The sequence below is a fragment of the Helianthus annuus genome, chromosome 8 (genome assembly GCF_002127325.2).
Source record: "Helianthus annuus cultivar XRQ/B chromosome 8, HanXRQr2.0-SUNRISE, whole genome shotgun sequence".
NCBI classification, from domain to species: Eukaryota; Viridiplantae; Streptophyta; class Magnoliopsida; order Asterales; family Asteraceae; genus Helianthus; species Helianthus annuus.
In genome coordinates this window covers 112,034,148-112,058,417 of record NC_035440.2, presented here as the reverse complement: position 1 = coordinate 112,058,417, position 24,270 = coordinate 112,034,148, and the positions used below count along the sequence as shown (strand labels likewise).

The following is a 24,270-nucleotide window of genomic DNA, read 5'->3' as shown; positions in this document are numbered from 1 at the left end:
CTGATTCGTCGTGGCTACTCTCGGCGAAACACATCTATTTCATCATATCTGTTTCGCCGGGAGTAGCGTTTCGTCGAGATGTCAGTTACGTCATAAAACAGTTACGTACAGAAACCCTAATTGTCGTCATCGTCATACGGAAATCATTCAATCATACAACCAATCATCAATCTTATGAATTTACGAATCATAACATAATCACACAGGTTAATCTTAAACAGCCTATATATATGATGATCAAGTTCACATGTTTACTAGATTTATCAATCTGTATCATTGAACAGTACTCAAATCAAATCAATAACAAGAACCCTATGTGTCAACAGATTCAGCCTTTGAGCCTTTACCAACCGAACCGTGTTTACCCTTTTTGTTATCGTTCACAATGATCAACATTAACAATAAGCAGAGAATTCAAACACAAGATCAACCATTACATAACATCAATGAATCATGTTTCTGATTAACAGTTAGCAATGACAACATTCTAATGATCATGAAAAGTTTAAACGCTAACCGTGATGAAAGGAAAGATGGATTGAAAGCTAAGGAAGGCTTCGAGAGCTTCAAGTTGCCGTCACATAGAAGGGCTCTAGGGTTTCGATTCTGATAAAGTGTGACGAAGGAAGCCGTTCCGTGTAACTTATAGGCATACTAACGTACTGGGCCGTAATGGGCTTTGGCGAAACTGGGCTCGGCGAAACACTTCTGTTTCGTCGAGATTGGAATGACGAAACAGACTCCTGTTTCGTTGGGTTTGGTCTTGGCGAAACACTTGTTTCGTCGGGTCCTTTCATGTGTTAAACAGTTTAAGTTTTCTAAACAAGTCCCATGTTATATCAACGAACATAAATGCATGTAATAATCAGAATACGTTTAAACATACATCACATATCAAACAAACATCTCCGCCTATAATTCAGTGTGTACAATTACAAGTCGCACAATCAAACAAGTCGTATAAGTAAACAATTTAAACGTTTAATGTGCAATAAATGCGAAAGTGGAATCTTGGAAACTCGATTGTCACATCGCATCACAATGTTATTAAAAACAAATTAACGTATAGTGGAAACCTCTTGCACCACTTTGTTTGTCTTACATAATTCTCGTCCAAACATCACACTACCAAAAAAGAAACAAACAAAAGTAAAAGATGATTTTTGTGGTTCACCACTCAACTACCTAAAACGTTTACGTAAACTGTAGCTCATATATACAAATTTTATAAAAAAAAAAACTGAGACAAAAACAACAAACTGTTATATATCCACTTTGATTCGCGCACATATATATATATATACACTTTGATTCGCGCACATATATATATATATATATATAAAACACAAAATTAAGACTAGAACAACGAATATGTGACATACTTGAGCAACATTTGTAGCGATTTGAGACTCAAGCACCGAAAGATGAGGCGATTGCACTTGAGGATGATTGGTTTCTTCAGCTTTTAGCGTTCTATATATTGATAAATCAATTTGCAAACAGGGGTTTGTGGTTAAGAAAATATACCCGCTTTGCAACGTGTTGGGTGCACTCCAACTATACAAAATAGCCTTGCTGCAACAAATATCACACTATTAACAACAGTTATTTTATATAATAAAAGCAACTAAATGCTATGAATTTGGTACAACTATACTAAAATCAGCACAAACATTGTTCTTCTTAAAGATGTATTGCTTTCCAACATGGCATCACAATCATATAAACTAATGCTACATAAAAGTCATCAAGATCAATCTAAGCACCATATAAAATTATTTATTCAACTCAAAAAAAAATACTTTTTATTTCTCATAACTAAAACCCCAATTCTTGAAAAAGTTCCTCACTAATCAATCATGGGTTCTCAAGAAACCAAGATTCTTGAAATTCCTCAGCAAATTAAATATTGATGAATCGATTTACAAACAGTGGCTTATGGTTAATAACATACACATAAGTAATACATAAACAAAGAAGTGAAGAACATCTATCAAAGACAAAAGTTAGAAGTCGACTAAAAATAAGCAATGGAGGAGCAAATAGCAGATGATTAAAGTGGATGCTAGATAGTTGAAGAAGAAAAGAAGGATTTGATGACTATACCTTGTAGATCGTAGAGCATTGAGGGGAAGAAGAAGGAACCGGCTGAGAGATTTTGACGCCAAGGGTTTCTACAAAAGAGTGATATGGTGTTTCCTTTTATTTCTAATGGATCCGAATTATATATATATCTATGGTTCCCATTAAGTGTAACCAACTCTTGAATCAATATCCACCATTGGATTTGGCTGAAATTAAATCTCAGCCACTTAAACTCCCAAAAATAACTGCTGTAGTAGCAGTTCAGGGGGCAGTTCCTTACGGTTTCCCTCACCTGGTAGTTACCTCCACATTTTCCTGCCCATGATCTCCACAACAACTCAACCTCCTTCGTAGTGCTCACAATTTCAGTTTGCCGTCGGTTGTCTTAGGTCTCCTCCTCATCCATAAAACTGTCACCCCAACCCACAATGTACATCCCCAAATCAAAACGCAAAAGTGGAGAGATCAGAGGGTCCTCTTCCCCTCAGACCCCATATGCACCTCCTCACCCGTCGGTACAATCAATGACGTTTTAAAAGTTCAAGATGTGATTTAAAAAACAGATGATGGTCTCTTAGTCTTCATCTCCCTTTCCCTCTTTTCTCTTTTCTGACTCCCTCTCCTCTTAATCACTTGAAGAAAGTGTTGAAGGTAATTTTTTATGTTCTAATCGTTCGAGCCCTAAATCAAATTTGCCCTAATTCTGCCCAAATCTTTTCTATTAATTTGCTTAATATTTTCTATTAATTTACTTAATACACATTCATGGATGTTTAGATTTCCATAGTTGTCTTTTGTGCCAAAATCAAGTATGTTGAAAGTGTAAATTTATACTCTTATTTTGAATTTTATATATTTTGGTGTTATTTAATTGCTCAATCCACTAACTATTATTAATTTTTTTATTAGGATGATGAAGAAGAATAAGTGGGCACTGCATGAACAAGCGCTTCTCAAAATGCTACAAGCTCAACCGGGCTGCTGAACTTCATAATTTGTCTAAATGGGTAAGCAGAATTCCTTAAATTTATGTAGTTGGGATTCTCTTAATTATATTAGTGTTTACATTTAGCAATTTGTTAATTTGTATACAATAGGTATCCTTTGTTCAATTTAGGCACTCAGAAGTCTAATGAACTAAGTTCCGGGTTATTTAAGGTTTTATGAATATGCTCTACAAATAAGATGATATCAATGAATTTTGCATTTTGTTAGCCTTATGCTCTCCTTGTACTAAGAAATGCAAAAAAAAAAATTCCTTTTGTTTGTTATATATAAAAAGATGAAATTGAAATATAACGGAAGCATTGATGCAAGAACAGTAAACACCATATGTATGTGCACCGAATGATCTGTTTTTACATATAACTAGTGTGCAAGGGTTGTGTGATGTTGTCGAGTTTCTACTAGAAAGAATGTGTGGAAGTTAATCTAAAGGATTGATGGGGTAGCACAATAAGATTTTTATATCTATTATGTTGCTCGTCTGCTGTTTATCCAAGGCGCAACGCGACTCTTGGACGTGAGGAATAACCACAATACATGAAGAGTAACCGCTGTCTCACCGTGCTCCATGGCTTGGCATGTGGTGAGTCAGATCCGAACGTGCTATTTCGGTACGGATACGGGTAATATTTGGACCATGTCCTTTCAGAATTTACTGCTTAAATCAAATCAAGAATTTTGTAGTGGTTAGAGAGGGTCTAGAGGCTGCTTTTGCTTCCTATTTTAGGGTGAAACTAGGGTGGATACGAAAGCTTTCGAACTCTTTGAGGTTAAATTATGATTATATTTTATCACATTATATTAGGCTCTTTAACTATCTAACATGCTAAAAATGATTTTGAGCCACCGATGGAGTTCTAAATTGATCTTTTAAAAACATGAATATTGATAAAAAAAAATTAAACAGTTTGTAAAAACGTTGATATCAACATTTTGTTTATAAAGAGAGGGAGACACACACATGTTTATCATTCTCTCTAGCTATTTTATTTTTTTATTTAATCATTTGGCATGATTTTTATCAGTTTTATGTTGGTTTATATTACTAAATGTTGGTAGATTTTACAAGGTTAATAATTTATGTCGATAATTTTGATAGATTTTACAAATTTGCAATATAATTTTGAACTGATAATGAGCCTTTTAACTTTCAAGGTCAATCTTTTACTTTTAGATTCTCTGTTTTAGTCCCTTTATAATATGAATCATGAATATTGATGGGTATAAAAACAATACATTATCGTTTTAGTTTGGATACAGGTTGGATAACGGGTCAAAAACAATTTTAGTCCGGGTATGGTTCAAATACGAACACGTTCTCTTTTATTTATATGAATAAATTAATAAGTTGTTTTAGTTAGCAATTCAGATTTGCTGATTTCTAACTGCTTATTTTTCGTAAATGCAAAATTATGGATTTACCCCTTAGGTGAAATAAGCAGAGGCTCTGGTTGTTAAAAGAAAAGATTGACTTTTGCATTTGCTTGACTGTTAGAAACAACAATATATAAGCCCTATTTAGTGACCTTCATTGCCTAAATTTAGCATACAATGTCAATGAGTGCAATTAGGCATGAGCGTGGTATTGGTACCATACCAAACCGGTACCGATACCGAAAATACCGGAATCGAAATTAGTCAAAACTGGGTACCGGTACCAAAAATGTTCGGTACGGTACCGTACCGAAAATGCCAAAAAATGGGTATCGGTACCAAATGCTCATCCCTAAGTGTAATTGAAAGTGGTATCTTCTTGCATATATAATTTAACTTGAATAGTTGTTTGCAGGCGAGATGACTGTCGGTCCCATAGAAGCCTTATATATGGACGAAATACATGAAGGCAATAGGTTGTTCATCCAAAGAAAAACATGCATTTTGCTTGAAATGAAAAGGTTAGTAGTGTATGCTATATTGAGTTATCTCATAATACCTTACAGTTTTGATGAAACCTGAAGTGGAGATCTATATATCCTTTTTTTAGTAAGGTTGATAATTGTACTAACTATATGCAGATAGAATGTGTCAAAGAGTAGATATAATATGAAGCATTTATATATACAAATTTGAATCCATGTAATTTAGTAGCAAAATAACTCGTGTTAGTTTTAGCAGCCATAATTTCTTTAGCAACCCCTTTCATAACCTGAATATCGAATAACCGAACTTATTTGAGTTGGTCCTCGGTTGAAGTGTCGAGCCACCAAAACCTGACTAACCCGAAACACCGATAAAAAATACCTGATAAACACCCCTCACTTTATGTATTGAATATAATATATTTTTGGAACTCCTATAACTAATCTTGATGTTTAACTACTCATATTAACTTAGTCTCGATGGTTTGCAGATTTACATCTTTTGTCATGTAGGTTCTTTGTAGGAGGAAGAATATGTTGGAGATCTGTATTGTGTTCTTTGGGTGGGTCGTGGGTCGTGGGTCCCACGGTGTGACTATGCCAACAACATAATCATTCTAGATTCATATATGTTAAATTTGCCTACCATTTACTTTTGCATTTAAAGGACACAATTTCGTGTTTTAGTACTCTATCAGCTTTATTTTCTATCATTTTGTGGTTGTATAAACCGTTGACATTTGTTTTGCTTTTATAAATTAAAGATTGGTGCTTTTATTTGTAATGTTTAAATTTGTATAGACTTAATATAGATTAGCTTTGTTTGTTACGTTGTTCAACATAACCCGTCCACCGGACGGGTATTAAACTAGTTAAGAGGGATTCAGGTATAACCCATGTACCATGTACAGACTCCCGCCAAAATCATAATTCATTAGCCTGACAAATTGCCATGTGTCCACATTGAATTTACTTTGTTATATTAGTAAGATTGTCATGTGTCCACATTGAATTTACTTTATTATATTAGTAAGATAAGATAAGATTTTATATGAAAAAAAAATATGATGGATATTTCTTCAATTTATATTTGCGTAATTAAAGTAAATCAGTTAGGTTACTGAAAAAATTGATCCTTCCTATCATAATCATGACTTTATAAAATATATATTTGAAATATTTGAAAAACGAAACATGATTCGATTATAAAAGTGTTGCATGATTTTTTTGTATAAAAGGAGCTAGCAATTTAATAAGTTTATCTTATTTTAAAACAGAAAACCATATAAACAGGGGTTAAGTACGCCTGTTATATATTGCATAACTCAAATGCTTCAATTGGCCTTTGATGGATGAGAAAAAGAGAGGAAGACATATACTCCAAAAGAACACAGGTACATTATTATTATGATTACTTACTCGTATGGACATATGGTTATTATATTTGTAATCTAATTAAGTTTAGTATAGGATGAAAGGTGTTACTTACACTTGGTTCTTTAATAATTTACAAACCTACATCCGTTGATTAAGATTTAAGCATGGGTTCTTTTTTGTATAGTGGTTGCAAGCCAATTTGGTGATCCTATTTGCATTGTTTGACCTAAATCAAAGTCAATCCATTGTGTCTTGATTGATTTGTTATGTTATTGCATACATAGTAATTGATTTGCTTCCACATTTGATATGTTCACAGCCCAAGATTCATTGAAAGGAAATTGGACCAGCATTTCAAAAACATCTTCAGGGAGTGAAGAGGTTAAAACATTCATGACTTCACTACTAGCATTTTCACCATGGTGGTGTATCGGCCACCAAAACCACAAACACCACCATCGTGGCCAAGGAGGAGCACCAATACCGCAATCCATTAGTGGTCAACGAGTAGCTCCAATACTGCATTCACTAGTTACATGGTGGTCAAGTAGGAGAAAAAGGAAGTTCACCGTCGCAAATGCAGTATGACTTTCTACAAAAGCTGACTACCTTTTTTAATGATCACCTCAAAGTAGTCACCTTTTGTTGAAATTCATACTGCGTTTGTCAAAGGGGTTCTCCTTTTTTCTCATGTTTGGCCTCTTTTTCTCTTCATCTTTGTATGCGACTACAATCTGCAGTGTCACGTCTTCCTAAACAATGTGATGTCACATGTTTGATCGATCTTCTTTCAATCAATCGTTTAACAAATGTTTCATGTAACACGAATACGCGATTAAAATGTTGGAGACAAAGCTGCACATCAAGCAAGGATATTCTCTTGGCCTATATTTAGTATATATTGATCACTGAACAAGTGTTTACAAAAATAAATGCTAGAGACATAACATATAAAAACATAATAAATCATCTTCAAATGGACTTTAGATCATCTTCCTCGTGGATTAACAAGCTGGGAAAACACTGCACTAGTGGCCTCTTCATCCGTGCCCGACTGCGCCACATCAACCATACTCGTGCTGTTCTCAAACGGCTCGAGTGGAGTTAACGCGATCGCCTGAATATGATTCGTGCTATTGTCATCTGGCTCCATTAACGCCAACGACGTTTCTTCAAGTTGCAACGAATACTCCAGATTCCATAACACATCTCCCATCGAAGGACGGTCAACACCGTACTCCGCCAAACACTTCTCCGCGGTCTCACCGAACTTCTTTAACGACGCCGGATTCACTTTTCCGGTGAGGTTTCCGTCCATGATCTGATCCAGCATGCCCTTCTTTTGCCACGTCAGCGCCCACTCGGCAATGTTGACTTGGTCTCTTGGAAGAACCGGGTTCAAAGCCGGTCTTGAACAGACAACTTCCATTAAAACGACCCCGAATGAGTACACGTCTGACTTTTCGGTCAACTGTTGTCTTCTGAAATACTCGGGATCGAGATACCCGAAACTACCCTTCACAGCGGTGCTGACGTGGGTTTGGTCGAGAGCCGGGCCCGCTTTCGAGAGCCCGAAGTCCGCGACTTTTGCTACAAAGTTTTCATCTAGTAATATGTTGGTTGTTTTGACATCGCGGTGGATCGTCTTCTGCGTTGCACCCGTGTGAAGATAATGTAGACCTCTAGCTGCACCGATACAGATCTCGAGCCGTTGCTTCCACGATAACGGCGGTAGATCGGTCCCGTAAAGATGACTTCGTAACGGTCCGTTAGCCATGTACTCATAAACAAGAATCATTTCCGACCGTTCATCACAATACCCGATAAGTGACACCAAATGCCGGTGCCGAAGCTTCGATAGCATTTCGATCTCGGTCCTGAACTCCGCAAGCCCTTGTTCGGATCTCGGGTTTCCTCGTTTCACCGCTACGTGGGTCCCGTCTTCCATTGTTCCTTTATACACCCGCCCGAAACCGCCAACTCCAAGAAGCAGATTCTCATCAAATCGGTTCGTTGCTTCCATGATTTCTTGAAATGTAAAGGTTCTACCAAGGTTACACGACGCTAACGAGATGCAGCTTGCGGTTCCGCTTTTTTGAGAAACGGTTGAGACTTTCGTCATAGTGAGTGAGTTTCCATGTAACGGAAGTGGTAACCATGACGGTTTTTGATTACCCGTTTTCGATCTTTTCGGCACCAAGAAACAATAACACAAAAGTAAACCGACTATCGCAACCAAACCGGCTAAAACACATCCGATAACCAAAGCGGGTTTTATAGTTTTCTTCGACGGAAACAAAATAAAATTCTCCACTGAAGTAAGCCCGTCTAAGCTTCGAGCCTCGTTGCTAATTTTCAAGATTTCGAGACCGTTCAAAACCGCGTTTTGATAATCCGCAACACTATCCGGACCGATACTTACAGTCAAAGTGCTTAAATTATCGGATGAATTGCAGACAAAATCTTTGTAAACAGGCACATCGAGGTTACCGGTTAATGTCGATAAATCAATATCGGGATACGCATTCTCGGAATTTATAAACAAATTGAACACAAGGGTGTTTAGAGACGTGCTCACGATATCGCAAAAATGTGCACGAACAAAGTAAGTGAAATCGGGATCAACCGGAAGAACCCAAGTGATATTGAAGTCCAAATTAGCAACATTAGCATTTCCCATTGTTTGAGCAGTTGCGTACACCCAATTCGGTGCAATTTCGGGTGTGACACTTTCGGTATACTTTATAATTGACGGGATGACCGAGACACTTGCAGCTGACCCGTTCACATGAAGATACTTTTTATCATTTTCCCAAGTTCTTCCCAATGTATCGTTTTGCGGGGTTAGTTTTGGGCCGCCCATATTCAAACGGTACATAGTTTCGAATGCTTGATTCGAAAGCCCGTTAATTGTGGTAATCGGGAATACAGATGTAGCTTCATTCGGGATCAAATAGTCGGGTACAGATACAACTTCAATCGCGTTGACGAATGCAACCGAGTTGTTTGAAGGGATAAAATTCAAAAGCAACGAACCCGAAGTAACATTTATCGAGTACTCTTTAAACAGGTGGTTCGAACCATTGTAGGATTTAAAGGTGTAGTTGCTTAAGAGGACAAAGCTTTCGGTTACTACAGTTAACGAAGAAGCCGATGTAAGGTTGTGGCCTGGGATGGGGTAAAAGTAGAGGCGGATCCAATGGCGGCCCTGTTTCTTGATTTTGAACTTGTACGAGGTGGTTGTGGTGAACACTCGGGCCGATCGGTGAACAGGTAACGGGACAGTGGAATTGGAATCGACTACATTTGAAGTTTCTTGGTTGGTTAAAGAAACCATTGATGATTGGGAGGAATCCGGAACATAGGTTTGACCAAGATATGTGACATTTTGGGTAGAACCACAAGCAATTAAGTAGCTATCAATAGGACTGAATGAATGAGATGATGATGGATGGATATAGATACAGATAGTAAATGCAAGAACTAAAGATACCCACTTTAAGAAACACATATTCTTGGACATCATAACCTACAAATCCCCAAATTTCTTGAAGTTAAAGGTTAAAGATTTCAAGCAACCCACTTCAAGAAACTCATTTTCTTGGACATTCACAACCTTAAAATCCCCAAAAACTAGTGATGAATCAAGAAAGTTTGAGGCAAAGCAAGGAATGGGTAACTCCAATAAAAATGTCAAAAACCCTAGGATTGAAAAAAAAAAAAAAAAAGCAATGTCTGAAGAAATACTGAAACAAGATAAGATTGTGGTGACTAGGGCTTTGAACTGAGCAATGGAAAGTTGTGGAAAAATAGGTTGATTTAGTAATTCTTACCTCATTTGGAATGAAGACAGAAGATGATGAACAGCAAGCTAAAGCTTTTTGAAATTTGAAGCGAAAATCTGCACAGCTCTTTACAGGCTGGTACACAAGAAATGAAAGAAAGAGGGTGTAACGGTGGAACCCACAACTAAATTTGCATAGTTCATGGTTGTGAAGTGAAGGTTCGACACATGGGGTCCGAGTTGCTAGTTGCCGCTAGATTTGTGGCAATTATCCGTAAGATAGTTGGATTTTTTATAAAAAAACCGGAAAAAGTTTTTTTTTTTTTTTTTTTAAGATTATTATCAAGATTCAACGCATGCATGTGAGATAATTCGGGGTCGAATTGGAAGAGAGAAGACGGGCGAGTATGACGTCACAAGGAGAGTGGAATTTGGGAACGCGGTTAAGGGTACACGGGGTGATCCGTTATACCACCCCTATAACGCGTTATTGCATAACGCTACACCGCCGTCTCCCCTCTTTCAACGCGTGATAAAGATAACGCGTGGAACAGATAACGCGTTGAAGATGACATGACCGTTTGAATTTTTAACCATTTGGCACAAATATTACCGTTTGGGGGTTTATATTTTTGAGAGGTTTTTTATATAAATCATTCCCCCACTCAAATAAATCAAAAAACTCTCAAATTCAACTCCAAAATTTTACATCTCAATCTAAATAATTTTACAACACACATGGAAGGTTCAAGGAAGAGAGGTGGGGGTTCAACAAAAGCGCGTGATTTGCGCAAAGTGGGGTTGGGAGATGCCACCCGTTTAGTTGTTTTTTTATTTGGCTATGTAATTTATTTTTTAAGTTTAATGAAATTTATATTTTAGTGTTTTATTGTTAATTTCTAATTTTAAAATGAAAATTAAAAAATTTGGGAGTGATAGAATTCCATCACTAGTGATACCACCCGTCTACATTTCTATCACTAGTGATAGAATATTGGGTGATGACATGGTATGATTTGATTGGATAGTGGGAGTGATAGAATCTATCACTAGTGAACCACCCCTCCTCCCCTAAGGACATAAATTGTGAGAGAGGAGAGAGAGGGGTCACGTGTGTGAGAAAATTAGTCATGCCTACCTAAATGTGAATAGACCGATAGACTGTCCGTGAATATGGTTGCAATGATGATGGTCTAATTGAGAAATCCACCAACACATGCATGTGAGAGAAATCCGTGGTCAGTCACGAAATGATGTGGCGAAAGGAGAAGGACAACGTAATCTGTCCGCGAATGTAGGTAAGAACAGGAATTGGGAGAGGGGGGGGGGGTTGTTGTGCAAGAATGTTAGTCATGCGGACGTAGATGTTAGGGGTGTTCAAAAAGCTCACGGCTGGCTCGGAAAAAGTTTGGTCGAAAAAAGCTCGATTGTAAACGAGCTGGCTCGGCTCGTGAGCTTGCCAACCGGCTCGAATGATTGTATTCTATGTAGATTAATTTTAATTTTAAATGTATTAAAATAAAAAATATGTAAGAGGGGTTGAAGTTTTAACATTTTAAGTTTAACTAATCAATAAGATATAAAAATATGGGAAAATAAACAAAAACACACATATAATACTTTTATTATGCTTTTAATTTTTAAAATACTTATATTACGCCTTTCAATCTTAAAAATATTTTAAAGAATAAAAATATAACATATAGATATATGTGTATTTTTTTTTTATGTTATCAATATTTGTAAAGAAAATATATATAAAAAAAATTCCAAGCTGGCTCAAACATTATATGAGTAAAAGCTCGACTTTTCAGCTCGATAAAATAAACAAGCCAAGCCTAACTAACTCGTTTAAGTTCGAGCTCGACCTGGCTTGGCTCGATTACATCCCTAGTAGACGTGAGCAGCCCGTGAAGACGACAACAATGGAGATTGTCTGATTGTAATTTTAATCATGATTCATCCTTTTAAATAATTTTAATATTGCCTAGAAGAAAAACGTATCAATTTGAATTTAAGATGTAGAGGCGCCCATTCTTCTGTCCTCCGACGTTCTCCTCCCACAAGTGTGTTATCAACGACTGTTGTGTGGGAAACAAAAATAATTGTGTTAGTTAGTTTATGCAAAATTCAACAGTACAATTTATATAGATATAACATATCCATTATATGAGTGTTAACTAACAGTCCAAGAGTGATAACACATTAACACTAAACAGTGAGTAATCATATAAAGAAAATAAGTGTTTTCTTTTATTGAAAATCATATCAACACTTCACGTGCCTTTGGACACACACCCCACACCACTTGTCTCTTGGTGTATATCCTATCAAAAAGCTTGGCAACAGTGGGAACGTGTTTTTTTTTCTCCACAATCTACAAGGAAATGTTAAGTTGTTAGTTACTAAACAAATATGAATGTTGAAGAATGCTAGAAAAAAGTTACAAAGTTCGAACCACACAATCAACTCCTCTATCCATACTAGGTGTTACAATTCGCTCTAACGGTTTTCAACTACACCTTCTATTTATCGGTGTCCTACGCCTTTCACAAAGAAAGTAATCATAAATTAGGATATAAAAATATATGTTAAATTTTAATTAGAGCAATGCGTACCCTCATGCTCATCTCGCTCCAATGAATTGGTGATATCCAAGATGGATCGTATGGCATGATGATGTTGATGAAGTCAAGACTGTCAACAAAGATCCACCCATCTCTCAAATTTACCGATAATTAAAAAAAGAAATAAAGAAAAATGTTATAGTAAGTAAATACTATATCATTATATTAAAGACATGTCTTGATAATTGTATGTGTTAACCAATTACATTATATTTATTCAACTCATATAATACATGCGCTTATTCAATTCGTGCAATACACGAGTTTTTTTTAAAGATAACTTTTCTATTACTTAATATATAAACTTATATTTATTCAACCCCTGTAACCAATGTTTTAAAAACGGTTTTAAAATCATATCGGGATGGCCTTAAAAATGGTTCAACCGGTAGAACCGGGTTGTACCGAGTGGTTCAACCGGATGAACTAGTTAACTCTATAATTTCATAGAGATACACACGTACATGAATTATATTGACATAACTATCAGTTTTAATATTTTTTATTAACATAATAAATTATAATATAACTATTATCATGTCCTCTTTCTTTTTCAAGTTTCAAAATACAATCCTTCACATAACATTGCTTTACCCGTATAGACGTACATATATACATACATACATACATATATATGGAGAGAGAGATACATCAAATTACTTCAAGTCTTTCACTTTTTGACCCACTTATGGATCTATTTACTCTCAGATTATTTTATTGAAATAAGTAAAACTACCGATGAAGATGGAACTGGAAGCATGATGAAGATGGAGTGATGAACCGACGAAGATGGAGCTGAATCTTGTGGATGAAGTGATGAACCATAAGTGATGATGGTTTTGAATGTCGATCGATGGTATATGTATCTAATGAAACTCTAGAATACTAAAAACCCAAACTAAAATAACCATGTGCCGGTACCGGTATTACGGTTCAAACCGGTATACCGGATTTTACCGCCGGTACGAATCTTATGCCGTTTCACTTATTTACCGGGGTGTTTCGTACCGGAATTGCATCCGGAACCAGTAATACCGGTATAACCGGCCGGTATTTACCGGTTATTAAAACACTGCCTGTAACACATTGGGTTTCACCTAGTGTATGTATGTAGATCGACAGAGCCACATTTATGTAGCTCGTGAATTCTTATACACATACATACACATACCCTTCATATATGTAACTCATCAATCTACGTATATTTTTTTATTTTTAGAATACTAACCTTATAATTAAAAAATGAAAATAATAAATTTAATTGGTTAGTAGCAGTTTTTCTCGATTTTCAAGTTTTTTTTGGGTTACTCATGATATGTACTTACACGAAGGTGCTCAAACATAAGGGTGGAGGGTATAATAAGCGGGGAGTTGTGCGGGTAGTCTAAGTCACCGATCGGTGACTATACCGGGTGAATGTGGGTGTTCGGTGAGTTGGAGAGAGGGTGGGGAATTCGGTGAGTGTTTACCGAAAAGGGGGGGGGGAGTGAGGGAGGTTTAATGGTGGGTCTCAACCCCTTTCAACCAATCACAATTTTTTTTATTTTTTAATCTACTCAAACACCCTAGGGTGATTGACCATACCCCCTGATTGAGTGCAAAATGAGGAGTAGAATAAAGAGTTGACATAACATAATATTATTGGGTAGGATTTCACTCAAACACCCTAAGGTGTTTGACTATACCTCCACCCTAATTTAGTGGTTTGTTGTGGAGCCCTTCCAATAACACCAGGGACATTGAAGCAACTCTTTAGTATTGTTACTGTCTTGCGGACAATGTTATTGTTGTCAAATATTCAAACCTAAGATAATTAGGTCATAAAGTTAGATCAATAATACAAGAGTTAATTGTCCAGATAGTCCATATGGTTTCACGTTTTTTTCACGTTTAGTCCCTACCTTTTGGAAATAGCAGGTATGCTCCCTATGGTTTGTCATTTTGTTACTCGGATAGTCCCCTGACATTTACTCAGGGGACTATCCGAGTAACAAAATGACAAACCATAGGGAGCATATCTGTTATTTCCAAACTAACTGACATCTACTCAGGGGACTATCCGAGTAACAAAATAACAAACCATAGGGAGCATACCTGCTATTTTCAAAAGGTAGGGACTAAACGTGAAAAAACGTGAAACCACAGGGACCATCCGGGCAATTAACTCATAATCCAATACAAAAGTAACACAAAGTACTCCATAACATAACTTAATTAACCGACATCTTCGGACTTCGGCTATGTTATTAGTCTCTTCCTAGCGGTCAAGCCCATAATCTAAAAATGTTGCAGAACTGTGGGCCTGAAGCCCATAATCTAAATCCATGTCAAATCAGGTGCATGGGAAGGAAACCGGAGGTGGACAAAAAAAACCCGTGAACCAGACCCGACAAATTTGGACAAGTGAACATTGTATCTGGGTATTTTATTTCCGTAACCGAACCTGACGTTACCCATCGCCGATACTGATTTTTAATGCCAAATAGAATACCTGACTTTTTAAAGTATATTTTTATGTTTACTTCACGACTTTTATATTTATTTTTCTTAAATGCATATTATAAAGCAAATAATATGTACTTTGATTGAATTAATGTTATTGTAATTTATTTTAATTATTTTTATAAATATAAATTATAAACCAAATTTAAATTATAAACGCATTGTTTTTTTGTAAAATAATAAAAAAAGCTTATTATTTAAAACTGGGTATTAATACCCGAACCCATACTCGGTTTTAATACCCGGTTATACTCGAACCCGATCATACCCTACCCGAGTACATACGGTACGGTTTTTCTCCTCAATACTCGTACCCGAACCCTACCTAGTTTCTCTCAATACCCAATTTTGAAATACGCAATCACCCGAAACCAAGTATTAGAAAAAACGGATTTATGCACCTCTAAAGGAAACCAGGCATTGTAAGATGTCTTTGACCACGGATAGCAAAAAGACCCGAGCCCAACAAGAATACACAAAATTCGAAACACCTACAATAAGTATTGAGGCGGTTTATACAGGTTTGAAATTCAAATTTTTTTTATGTATGAGATTAGATGATACCTGATTTGATTACCAGAATAATATACCCGTTTATCCTAACCATATACTCCAAATTTTCTAATTTGTCTTTCTTAACCCTTGTTTAGTAATGTACTATTTTAATAGCTACATTTGTTAGAAAATAAAATTCTCTTTTAGGATATATATTTTAGTGATATTTTTTTTATTGGTAACGAAATTCGAAGTATTATTTTGAGCTTCATGGATTATGACATTTACAACTTTAAATATTTCAAATACTTTATGATAATAATAGTATGTATGTAACATGTCTAATTTTAAGTATATAGTAGACTTTAAAGAAACATATCACTATATAAAATTATAAAGGAAGAAAAAATATTTATACTTACGAATCCCGAAATTTTCTATAACACTAATAAGTATGTTTGATACTTGATAGGTATTGAGCCATGCATGAAAAAAATGGTCTACAATCAAATATAGGAGTATGATTCGTTATGTCCATTGAGTGGGAAGAATAGAAAAAAAAACTCAAATTCACAAGATACACCACTTAAATACATTTTCCTATATTAAGAATATAAAAAGATAACTTCACACAATACTAATCAAGTTTTATAAATCCCTTACTAGAATCAGTCAAAATTTTATTCTTTTTACTTCTAGGGTCATTTAACTTTGATTTAATGTTTCAATCTTGTAAAATATTTATTTTATAAACGTTAGAAAAACTTAAAACTGAGTGCGGTAAATAAAACATATATAAATTAATTTTTTTTTACTATTTACTGATTTTCTTTTTCAATTTGACTAAAGTTGAACAATTATAAAAATTGATTATTTTTTTTATTGTTAAGCCGTACTTTTAGTAAATCTGAAAAATAGTAAAGTGTAATTTATGTCCTTGAGGTATGGTGATGAGATCAACTTGCGTCCTTGATTTGAAAATCCGGTTACCTTAGTCATTGTGGTTTGTATTTCCTTACGCTATGAGTCCCTCCTACCTTACTGACGTTACTTCTCTATTAGAATCATGTTGGAATGACCAAAATACATTTTTCTTTGAATCCCTATCTTAAGTCTTTATTGCAATTCACATCCATGTGCTTTCTATTTTAGCATCCCTTTGATTTTGTCTCTCTTCCAAAATCAACTAACTACATTAGCAGGTTTGCATCACACTTGTTATCAGATCAACATCCAGCAGGTTTTTGCATCACCCAAGTTGTTATGACTAATTTTAAGTTACTTGCATAATACCAACTAACTTGTCACAACTATCGACCCCACCCTAGTCGGGAGCCGTAAACAGTCAGGTGGTACCGATGTTTATTAAATTTGCAGCGGAAAACTTTTCATCAGGATCGTAGTTAGGAAATAATTTTAGAGTTTGTAAAACACCAAAGTTTAATATTTAAACAAATGGGATAAAACCCATATTCCATTCAAATCTTTTTATAGGGATAAATCCGAATTGATAAAACACAAATTTCCTCTTTTACGCAGGTAATCAGAGCCACTATTATTATATATTAGATTATTGTTAAATCGTTTTTTTAGGACGGGATGACTATCTTTACTACGTCATTCTTATTTATGTTTTGATATTCGGTATCTGTTTGTCGTTGCCAACACGCGTTTTGCAGACATTGGGTCTCCGTCGCAACGCGCGGACGGCAAATCAAATAGTTTATGATAAAAGCAAAGTAAAAATGACAAGCTGACAGTACAACCAATTTGTTTTTCCTTGCTTCCTTGCTATTAGTAAAAAAAAAAAAAAATACTCATTTTGTTTATATGTCTATATTAATTTGTTGCAATATACATTCGATGATGTTTTCATGTAGTTGGGTTAACACACATTTAGGGTATGTTTGGCAAAAGTAGCTGGTAGCTGTAGCTGGTAATAAAATGTATAAAATGACCAAAATGAATATAATTAAAAATTTAAAAAGTTTGTGCATTAAAAAGTTCATCATCTTTAGAAGTTAAAATAGTCATTTTTTCCTTAAAAGCTTGTAGCTCCTTCTAGACGTACTAGTAGGAGCGTTCAACCAAAAGCTTCAAGCTCCTAACCTAAAAGCTTCAATCTCCTTCAACCAAACAAGGCTTTTTATTGAGTATGAATTTTTTCTTAAAATCTTAAAGCTAGAAGCTCCTAAAAGTTCTATGCCAAACATACTCTTAAGCAATATTATTAATTACAATATGCGCTATAGATTTTGCAAACTTTTAAATATAATCAATACTATAATAGATATTTTTAGAAAAGAAAATACTTTAGTGCATTCTGTATTTTTGAACAATGTCATGGTTTGTGAGGTTGAAAAAGATTTTTTTCATAAAGTAAATGACGACGAGGTGATGAAATGATTTCAAGCCATTGAAAAAATAGAAGAGCACAAATCTATTAGGCATTTGTTTTGCTTTACTTGTTTATTGTCGTTTTTTTTTTAGTATTGTATAATTGCACAGTATTTTTTTTTTTTGACATACCCCTGATTTATCATTCTAGTTCCGCCACTGCTCATCATTGTATATTATCTCTCTTACGGTCTTACATTTTTTGTCTCTATAGTTCGAAACTATGATTCATGCAATGATAATAATATGATTAATATCATACATCACTCCATTAATATACACACTAAGAGCATCGATCATAAGTTTTTTGTCTGGTCCGGGTGGTTAGGTGGCATCCCTTCTCCAAAAACCTTGTCCGTGGGTCGTCGATGCTATAATCATTTGCTTATAAAACAACAAAAAAGAAAAGGTTAAAATCTAACCAAAAACTTTTGGATTTTGTAGCAAATCTTTGAAAAAAGAGATAAACATAATCACTTTTCCAATAACCCTATTGAGGGGCGGCTCTTATGGTGTGCGGGAAGGATTTCCGTACAAGGCCCATGATTTTGAGGGGCACGAGATTTAAAAAAATATCGATATATATATGTTACTTTAAAAAAAAAATTTGTAAACACATACAAATTCAATATAGAGGCCCATTATCAAATAACTTTTTATGCTTTATAATTTACCCAACATAACATTAGGTTTATTGGGCCCAACCCAATACTAATATGATTTTAAAAAATAAAAATAAAAAAACAATTTTCGTTAAAGCATATGAGCACATTTTTCGAGTTCGAACAGGGTATGTGAATTCTCAGAGACGCCACTGACCCTAGCTTAGAACTTGAACCCAGGAAACCTGTAAGGATTGTGTCGTTATAACTTATAAATATACAACTAAATCGTAAACAAGAAGACGAAAAAAAAAAAACTAAACATATTGGTATCAGCCTCCAACCACTAATCACTTGATTCGAATCACCATAGATTACCAGCTGATCGATTCAATTATCGATAGGTTTTAAGAGTGGCACCACAGAACGTACATATGATTGCCTTCCAAGATCTCCGATGAAAAGGGATGTAGCAAAATCTAGTCGATGTTAACATGTCGGCAACTTTGGCTCCTCGGCCGCACCGCGAACAGGATCCGGCCACCGGTTTCGTCCGCCGGATCTTTCTAGTCTGATTCACCAAAAAGCAAAATACAACCATAAGTTAAGTTTATGTTTTGACGAAATTGTTTTGGGAATATGTTCATGGGGATAGGTTTTATAAGCAAATTAATTAATTAACGTACGTACGACAACTAGCGAGTTATGGGTAAGGTACATGAATGGGTAGGGAGGCATCAGTTGTTTTACTGCCACGTGTGTTAGGGCTTAATGGCTTTTAAGTGAAGAAGAAATCTGGATCAGAGTGGAATGTCTTAAAAATATGAAGGAACGGGATAGGCTGGCTGGTTTGGATCTGAGACAAAAAATCTAGATGCCGTTGGGCGTTAGAGGGGGACAAGAATTCAGCTTTTTTCCACCGTCTAATTAACAATAGGAGGAAACTTAATGGAATTCCGGGTTTGCTAGTTGACGGGAGATGGGTTTCCAAGCCTAATAAGGTTAAAAAGGAGGTTTTGTGCTTTTTTAGGAACCATTTTGGGGACAGCAGGAGGGTTAGGCCGAGATTGGTATGTTCGGGCTTGAGTAAGCTTTCGGAGGAGTTGGCCAGTGAGATCTCGGGTCAGTTTTCGGATAAGGAGATAAAAGAGGCGGTCTTCGAGTGTGGGGCGGACAAAGCCCCCGGCCCGGTTGGTTTTAACTTTATGTTTGTCAAACATTTTTGGAACCTATTTGTTAACGATTTTAGGGACATTTTGTTCCAGTTTCATGAGTCGGGATCAGTTGATAGGAGTGCCAGCACTTCGTTTATTACTCTTGTGCCGAAAGTTGTGGATCCGGTTGCTCTTAAAGACTATAGACCAATTAATTTGATAGGTATTATCAGTAAGACGATATCCAAGATTTTGGCGAATATGATTAAAGGAGTTATAGGGAAAGTCATTTCGGAATCGCAATCGGCATTCGTCAAGGATAGGTATATTTTGGATAGCCTCTTCATTTTGAGCGAAGTTTGGTCTTGGTTGAGAAAGTCGGGTAGGAGTGCTTTTGTGTTTAAAATAGATTTCGAGAAGGCTTACGACAATGTAAACTGGGGTTGTTTATTGGACTTGATGGGTCAAATGGGGTTCTCACCATCTTGGGTTAAGTGGGTTAAAGGAGTTCTTGTTTCAGCCAGGTCGTCGGTGTTGGTAAACGGGTCTCCTACGTTCGAATTCCAGTGTCAGAAAGGAATTAGACAAGGAGATCCATTATCTCCTTTCTTATTCCTAATTGTGATGGAGGCTTTCTCGCGCCTGGTTGCTAAGGCGTGTGAAGTTGGAAGGTTTAAGGGGATCAAGTTACCTAACGGGGGTCCTGTTGTTTCCCATCTATTGTACGCGGATGATGCCCTTATAGTGGGAGAGTGGTCGGAAGATAATATCAAGTTGGTATTGCGGATACTTCGAGTCTTTCATGCATGTTCCGGGTTGAAAATTAATTTTCATAAATCGAACCTTTTCGGGATTGGTGTGGAAGATGGTGAGATCGCTAGTATGGCGGAGGTTGTGGGGTGCATCAAGGGGGGTTTCCCGTTTAAATATTTGGGTATTCCGTTAGGTGCTAACATGAATCGGATTAGGAATTGGGATCCAATCGTCTCGATTTTTTAGAATCGTCTATCGGATTGGAAAGCCCGGTTTCTCTCCATTGGAGGTCGTGTGGTTTTGATTAAATCGGTGCTGGCAAGTCTTCCCATTTATTACTTTTCAATCTTCAAGGTGCCAGTAAAAGTGGTTGAAAGATTGGAGTCGTTAATGAAAAACTTCCTATGGGGTGGTTCGGTCGAAGTGAGGAAAAAGAATTGGGTTGCGTGGGAAGAGGTCTCGAAGCCAATTACAATGGGTGGTTTGGGTATTAATAGACTTAAAGCGGTGAATGATGCGCTTTTGGTCAAATGGCTGTGGAGATTCAGGCAGGAAGAAGATAGTCTTTGGAGGAAAGTTATTGTGGCGTGCCATGGTCGGAGTAGGAGATGGTCGTATCTTCCATGTAATGCATCTCTAACTGGCGTTTGGAAGAATATTATGGGGCTCGAATCCAAGTTGGTCATTGATAACAAAAGAATAAACTGTTTGTTCAAAGGGGTCCTGGGCAATGGTAAAGGAATTAGATTTTGGATCGACGTCTGGTTCGGAGACTCTCCTCTGATGCACAGGTGGCCTCGTTTGTTTGCTCTAGAGGTAGATAAAGGCTGTCGGGTTGCAGATAGGGCCCCGGTGATGGGATCGGTGGGTGTTTGGAGGTGGTGTTGGGCCCGGATCTCGTTCAGCATTGAGGAGAGTGCGGAGTTGGCGGACTGCTGTGCCCAGTTGAGTTCGATTCAGTTAGCGTCATATGGGGATAGATGGAAGTGGATTCCGGAAGTCTCGGGGAAATTTTCTACATCGTCGGTTAAATCTTTGTTTGTTGTGAACCAGAATGCGGCTATGGTACGTAAATTATGGAAAGGGGGTGGGTTCAATCTAAATGTAATATTTTTATTTGGAGAACGGCTCGTAATAGGATCCCCACGAGAGAGGCTTTGGCTAGGAGGAATATCCCGATGGAATCAACGGATTGCATTCTTTGTGGCGGGGCTGAAGAATCGGTTGACCATTTGTTTACAACGTGTAGAGTGGCGGATTCGGTTTGGAGTAAAATAAGTGAATGGCTAAATATATCTCCTATCTTCGCTTTTTTCTTCGGTGATCTTCTGGAGATTTATAAGGGTCTATCGGTCAGTTCGGATGCTAAGGATAATATAAGGGGTATTATCATGGTATCATGTTGGTGCATATGGAAAGCGAGAAACGATAAATTCTTTTCTTGAGGTAAAGGGTGTAGTTTAGAGATTGTTGGGGAAGTTAAGTCTCTAGGGTTCCTTTGGCTAGGTTGTAGATCCAAACATAAGAGTTTAGTTTAGAGAGATTGGTGTTCTTTCCCCTTATATATGTTGTAATTTTTGGTTGGTCTGTCCCCCTGTTTTTGTGGTGGGTTCGGAGTTCTTTAATGAAGTTAATCTTTCAAAAAAAAAAAAAAAAAAAAGAGAAAGTCATGAGTTTAATATCTTGATGGTGTAAAATTTTGGCCACTAAAAAAAAGAAATTTATAGGTAAAAAGAATTATGTTAGTTGACTTTTCGTTAAAAATAAAAAAATATGTTATTTTTCATGATTTAAATCTATTGTTATTGGTATTGTGTTTAAAATAGTTAAAAGCATTTGTCATGATATAATCTATTAGTAAAATTAAAATTTACGTTTATGTACAAAAAAGTATTCAGCCTATAAATTTTGCTTTAAAATATAAGTTAAGAGTTAATATTGTTTAAAATAAGAAATTATGGTAGTTTTCATGATTTAAATCTATTAAATCTATTGTTAGGCTGGAGGGTGTGGTATTTATCATGTCACTTCAGCGTCATGTCATGTCCACGTTATACAGAAGGCTTTAAAGCCTCTTTCTTTAACTTGCAGGGTATGGTATAAAACCCCCCATCATCGCTACTTAATTATTTTTTATTTAAATTTAAAAATTATTTAATTTTTATATATTAATTTATAACTCATAATTTAAATAATAAAAATAAAATGCCATAATGTAAATAAAAAAATACAATATCATAATCTAAATAAAAAAAAATACAAAGTCACTTGTCCTCTTCGTCGTCTCCTCCTTGTTCACGATAAAACCATAGGTGCTCGGTCAGATCAGCTCGAAGGTTATGGTGTGTGTCCTGTCACGTATCTTCGATCGGATAACTTCTTTTTCAGCGTATGTTAGTAGTGGGTTCGTCGGTTGATTACTTTCATCATAACTTCTCCACAAAACGCTATACCTGAGTCCTCCAATATCATGTTATGCAAAATGATACACGTACAAATGAGTTTCTCATTTTACTTTTTTCAAGTATCATCGACGGCTGGTCGATGATAGACCATCTCTTTTTTAACACACCGAAAGCCCGCTCGATATCTTTTCTTACTGACTCTTGTTTCTTCTTGAAATACATTTCTTTTTCGTCATCTGGACACGAAAGTGTTTCCACCAACGTCGCCCACTCCGGATAACTACCGTCTGTGAGAGAGTACCCATACTTATACTCCACGCCGTTTGCATAGAATGAAGTATCTGGTGCAACACCATCTATGACATCGTCGAAAAGATTCGAAGATTGTAAAACTGCGATATCATTGTTCGCACCGGCCATGCCAAAGTACGCATGCCAAATCCATAAATCTTGAGACGCAATCGCTTGTAATATTAGGGAAGGACCATCGTGTTCATCACGATGGTGTTGCCCTTTCCAAGCGGTTGAACATGCCGCCCAATCCCAGTGCGTGCAATCAAGACTACCTAACATCCTAGGAAACCCGTGTATCCGCTGATGGGCCTCGTATAAAAGTGGAACGTCGGCAGTGGTTGGCATCCTCAAATATCACCTCCCGTACAGAAAGATAACACCTAATAAAATAGTGTTAATAAAAAAATAATAACAATAAAAATAATAAACTGTAAATTAAAAAATAATAATAATAATAACAATAAATAAAAAAATATCTTCATAGAAATTTTCAAGAGAATCACGACACATTCTGGACGACATCCTTAAATATTCACCCCACGCATCACTCGTTGTGTCGTACGCTAGTTGCCTAGTTGCTGCAGTACACTTTTGATTCCAGAGAGACCAACTTTGCGACTAGCACTTTGTCTTTGTGTGAAAAAAAGGAATTCACCCGCAAGATCATTAGAAATTTTTAGGAAAAGACGAGGCTCATACGAAACCTACGCCTAAATTGGACATCATTGTACAACGGATTTTCACAAAAATAATCTTGCATTAAACGTTCATGAGCACCTAACCGGTCTCTTTTAAGAGCCGGTTGTCTGGTATACGATGTAGAGGATTGGGCTTCTTCTCGCAAATAATTAATCGTCTCCTGCGTAATTGCAATAATCATATCGTCAAAAACATCATCGGATGAAGAGCTCGACGAACCGGATGACATTCT

General features: G+C 36.3%; 3 protein-coding genes and 1 long non-coding RNA gene across 6 annotated transcripts; 1 reads left to right on the top strand and 3 right to left on the bottom strand.

Annotated features, from left to right (window-relative positions):
- The first annotated feature begins 2,360 nt into the window (after positions 1-2,360).
- On the top strand, positions 2,361-5,726 carry LOC110873762. Of its 3 annotated transcripts, none has more exons than XR_004864435.1 (4): positions 2,361-2,736; positions 2,995-3,092; positions 4,880-4,985; positions 5,463-5,726. It is a non-coding gene; the product is annotated as an uncharacterized LOC110873762 (long non-coding RNA). The 3 variants fall into 3 exon arrangements; XR_002555460.2 differs by having other exon boundaries at positions 5,441-5,726; XR_004864434.1 differs by having other exon boundaries at positions 2,368-2,736; positions 4,880-5,726.
- A 1,456-nt stretch (positions 5,727-7,182) lies between these two features.
- LOC110873759 (receptor-like protein kinase THESEUS 1) lies at positions 7,183-10,335 on the bottom strand. Its single transcript, XM_022122748.2, has one exon. The coding sequence runs from the start codon at positions 9,850-9,852 to the stop codon at positions 7,315-7,317; it is 2,538 nt and encodes an 845-aa protein (XP_021978440.1). The 5' UTR covers positions 9,853-10,335; the 3' UTR covers positions 7,183-7,314.
- Positions 10,336-18,673: 8,338 nt separating this feature from the next.
- Positions 18,674-19,349, bottom strand: LOC110873761. The gene has a single exon (XM_022122749.2). The coding sequence runs from the start codon at positions 19,332-19,334 to the stop codon at positions 19,128-19,130; it is 207 nt and encodes a 68-aa protein (XP_021978441.1). The 5' UTR covers positions 19,335-19,349; the 3' UTR covers positions 18,674-19,127.
- A 3,759-nt stretch (positions 19,350-23,108) lies between these two features.
- On the bottom strand, positions 23,109-23,684 carry LOC110870590. The gene has a single exon (XM_022119774.1). It carries the CDS (start codon positions 23,682-23,684, stop codon positions 23,109-23,111), a length of 576 nt encoding a protein of 191 aa, XP_021975466.1.
- Between the last annotated feature and the right edge of the window lie 586 nt (positions 23,685-24,270).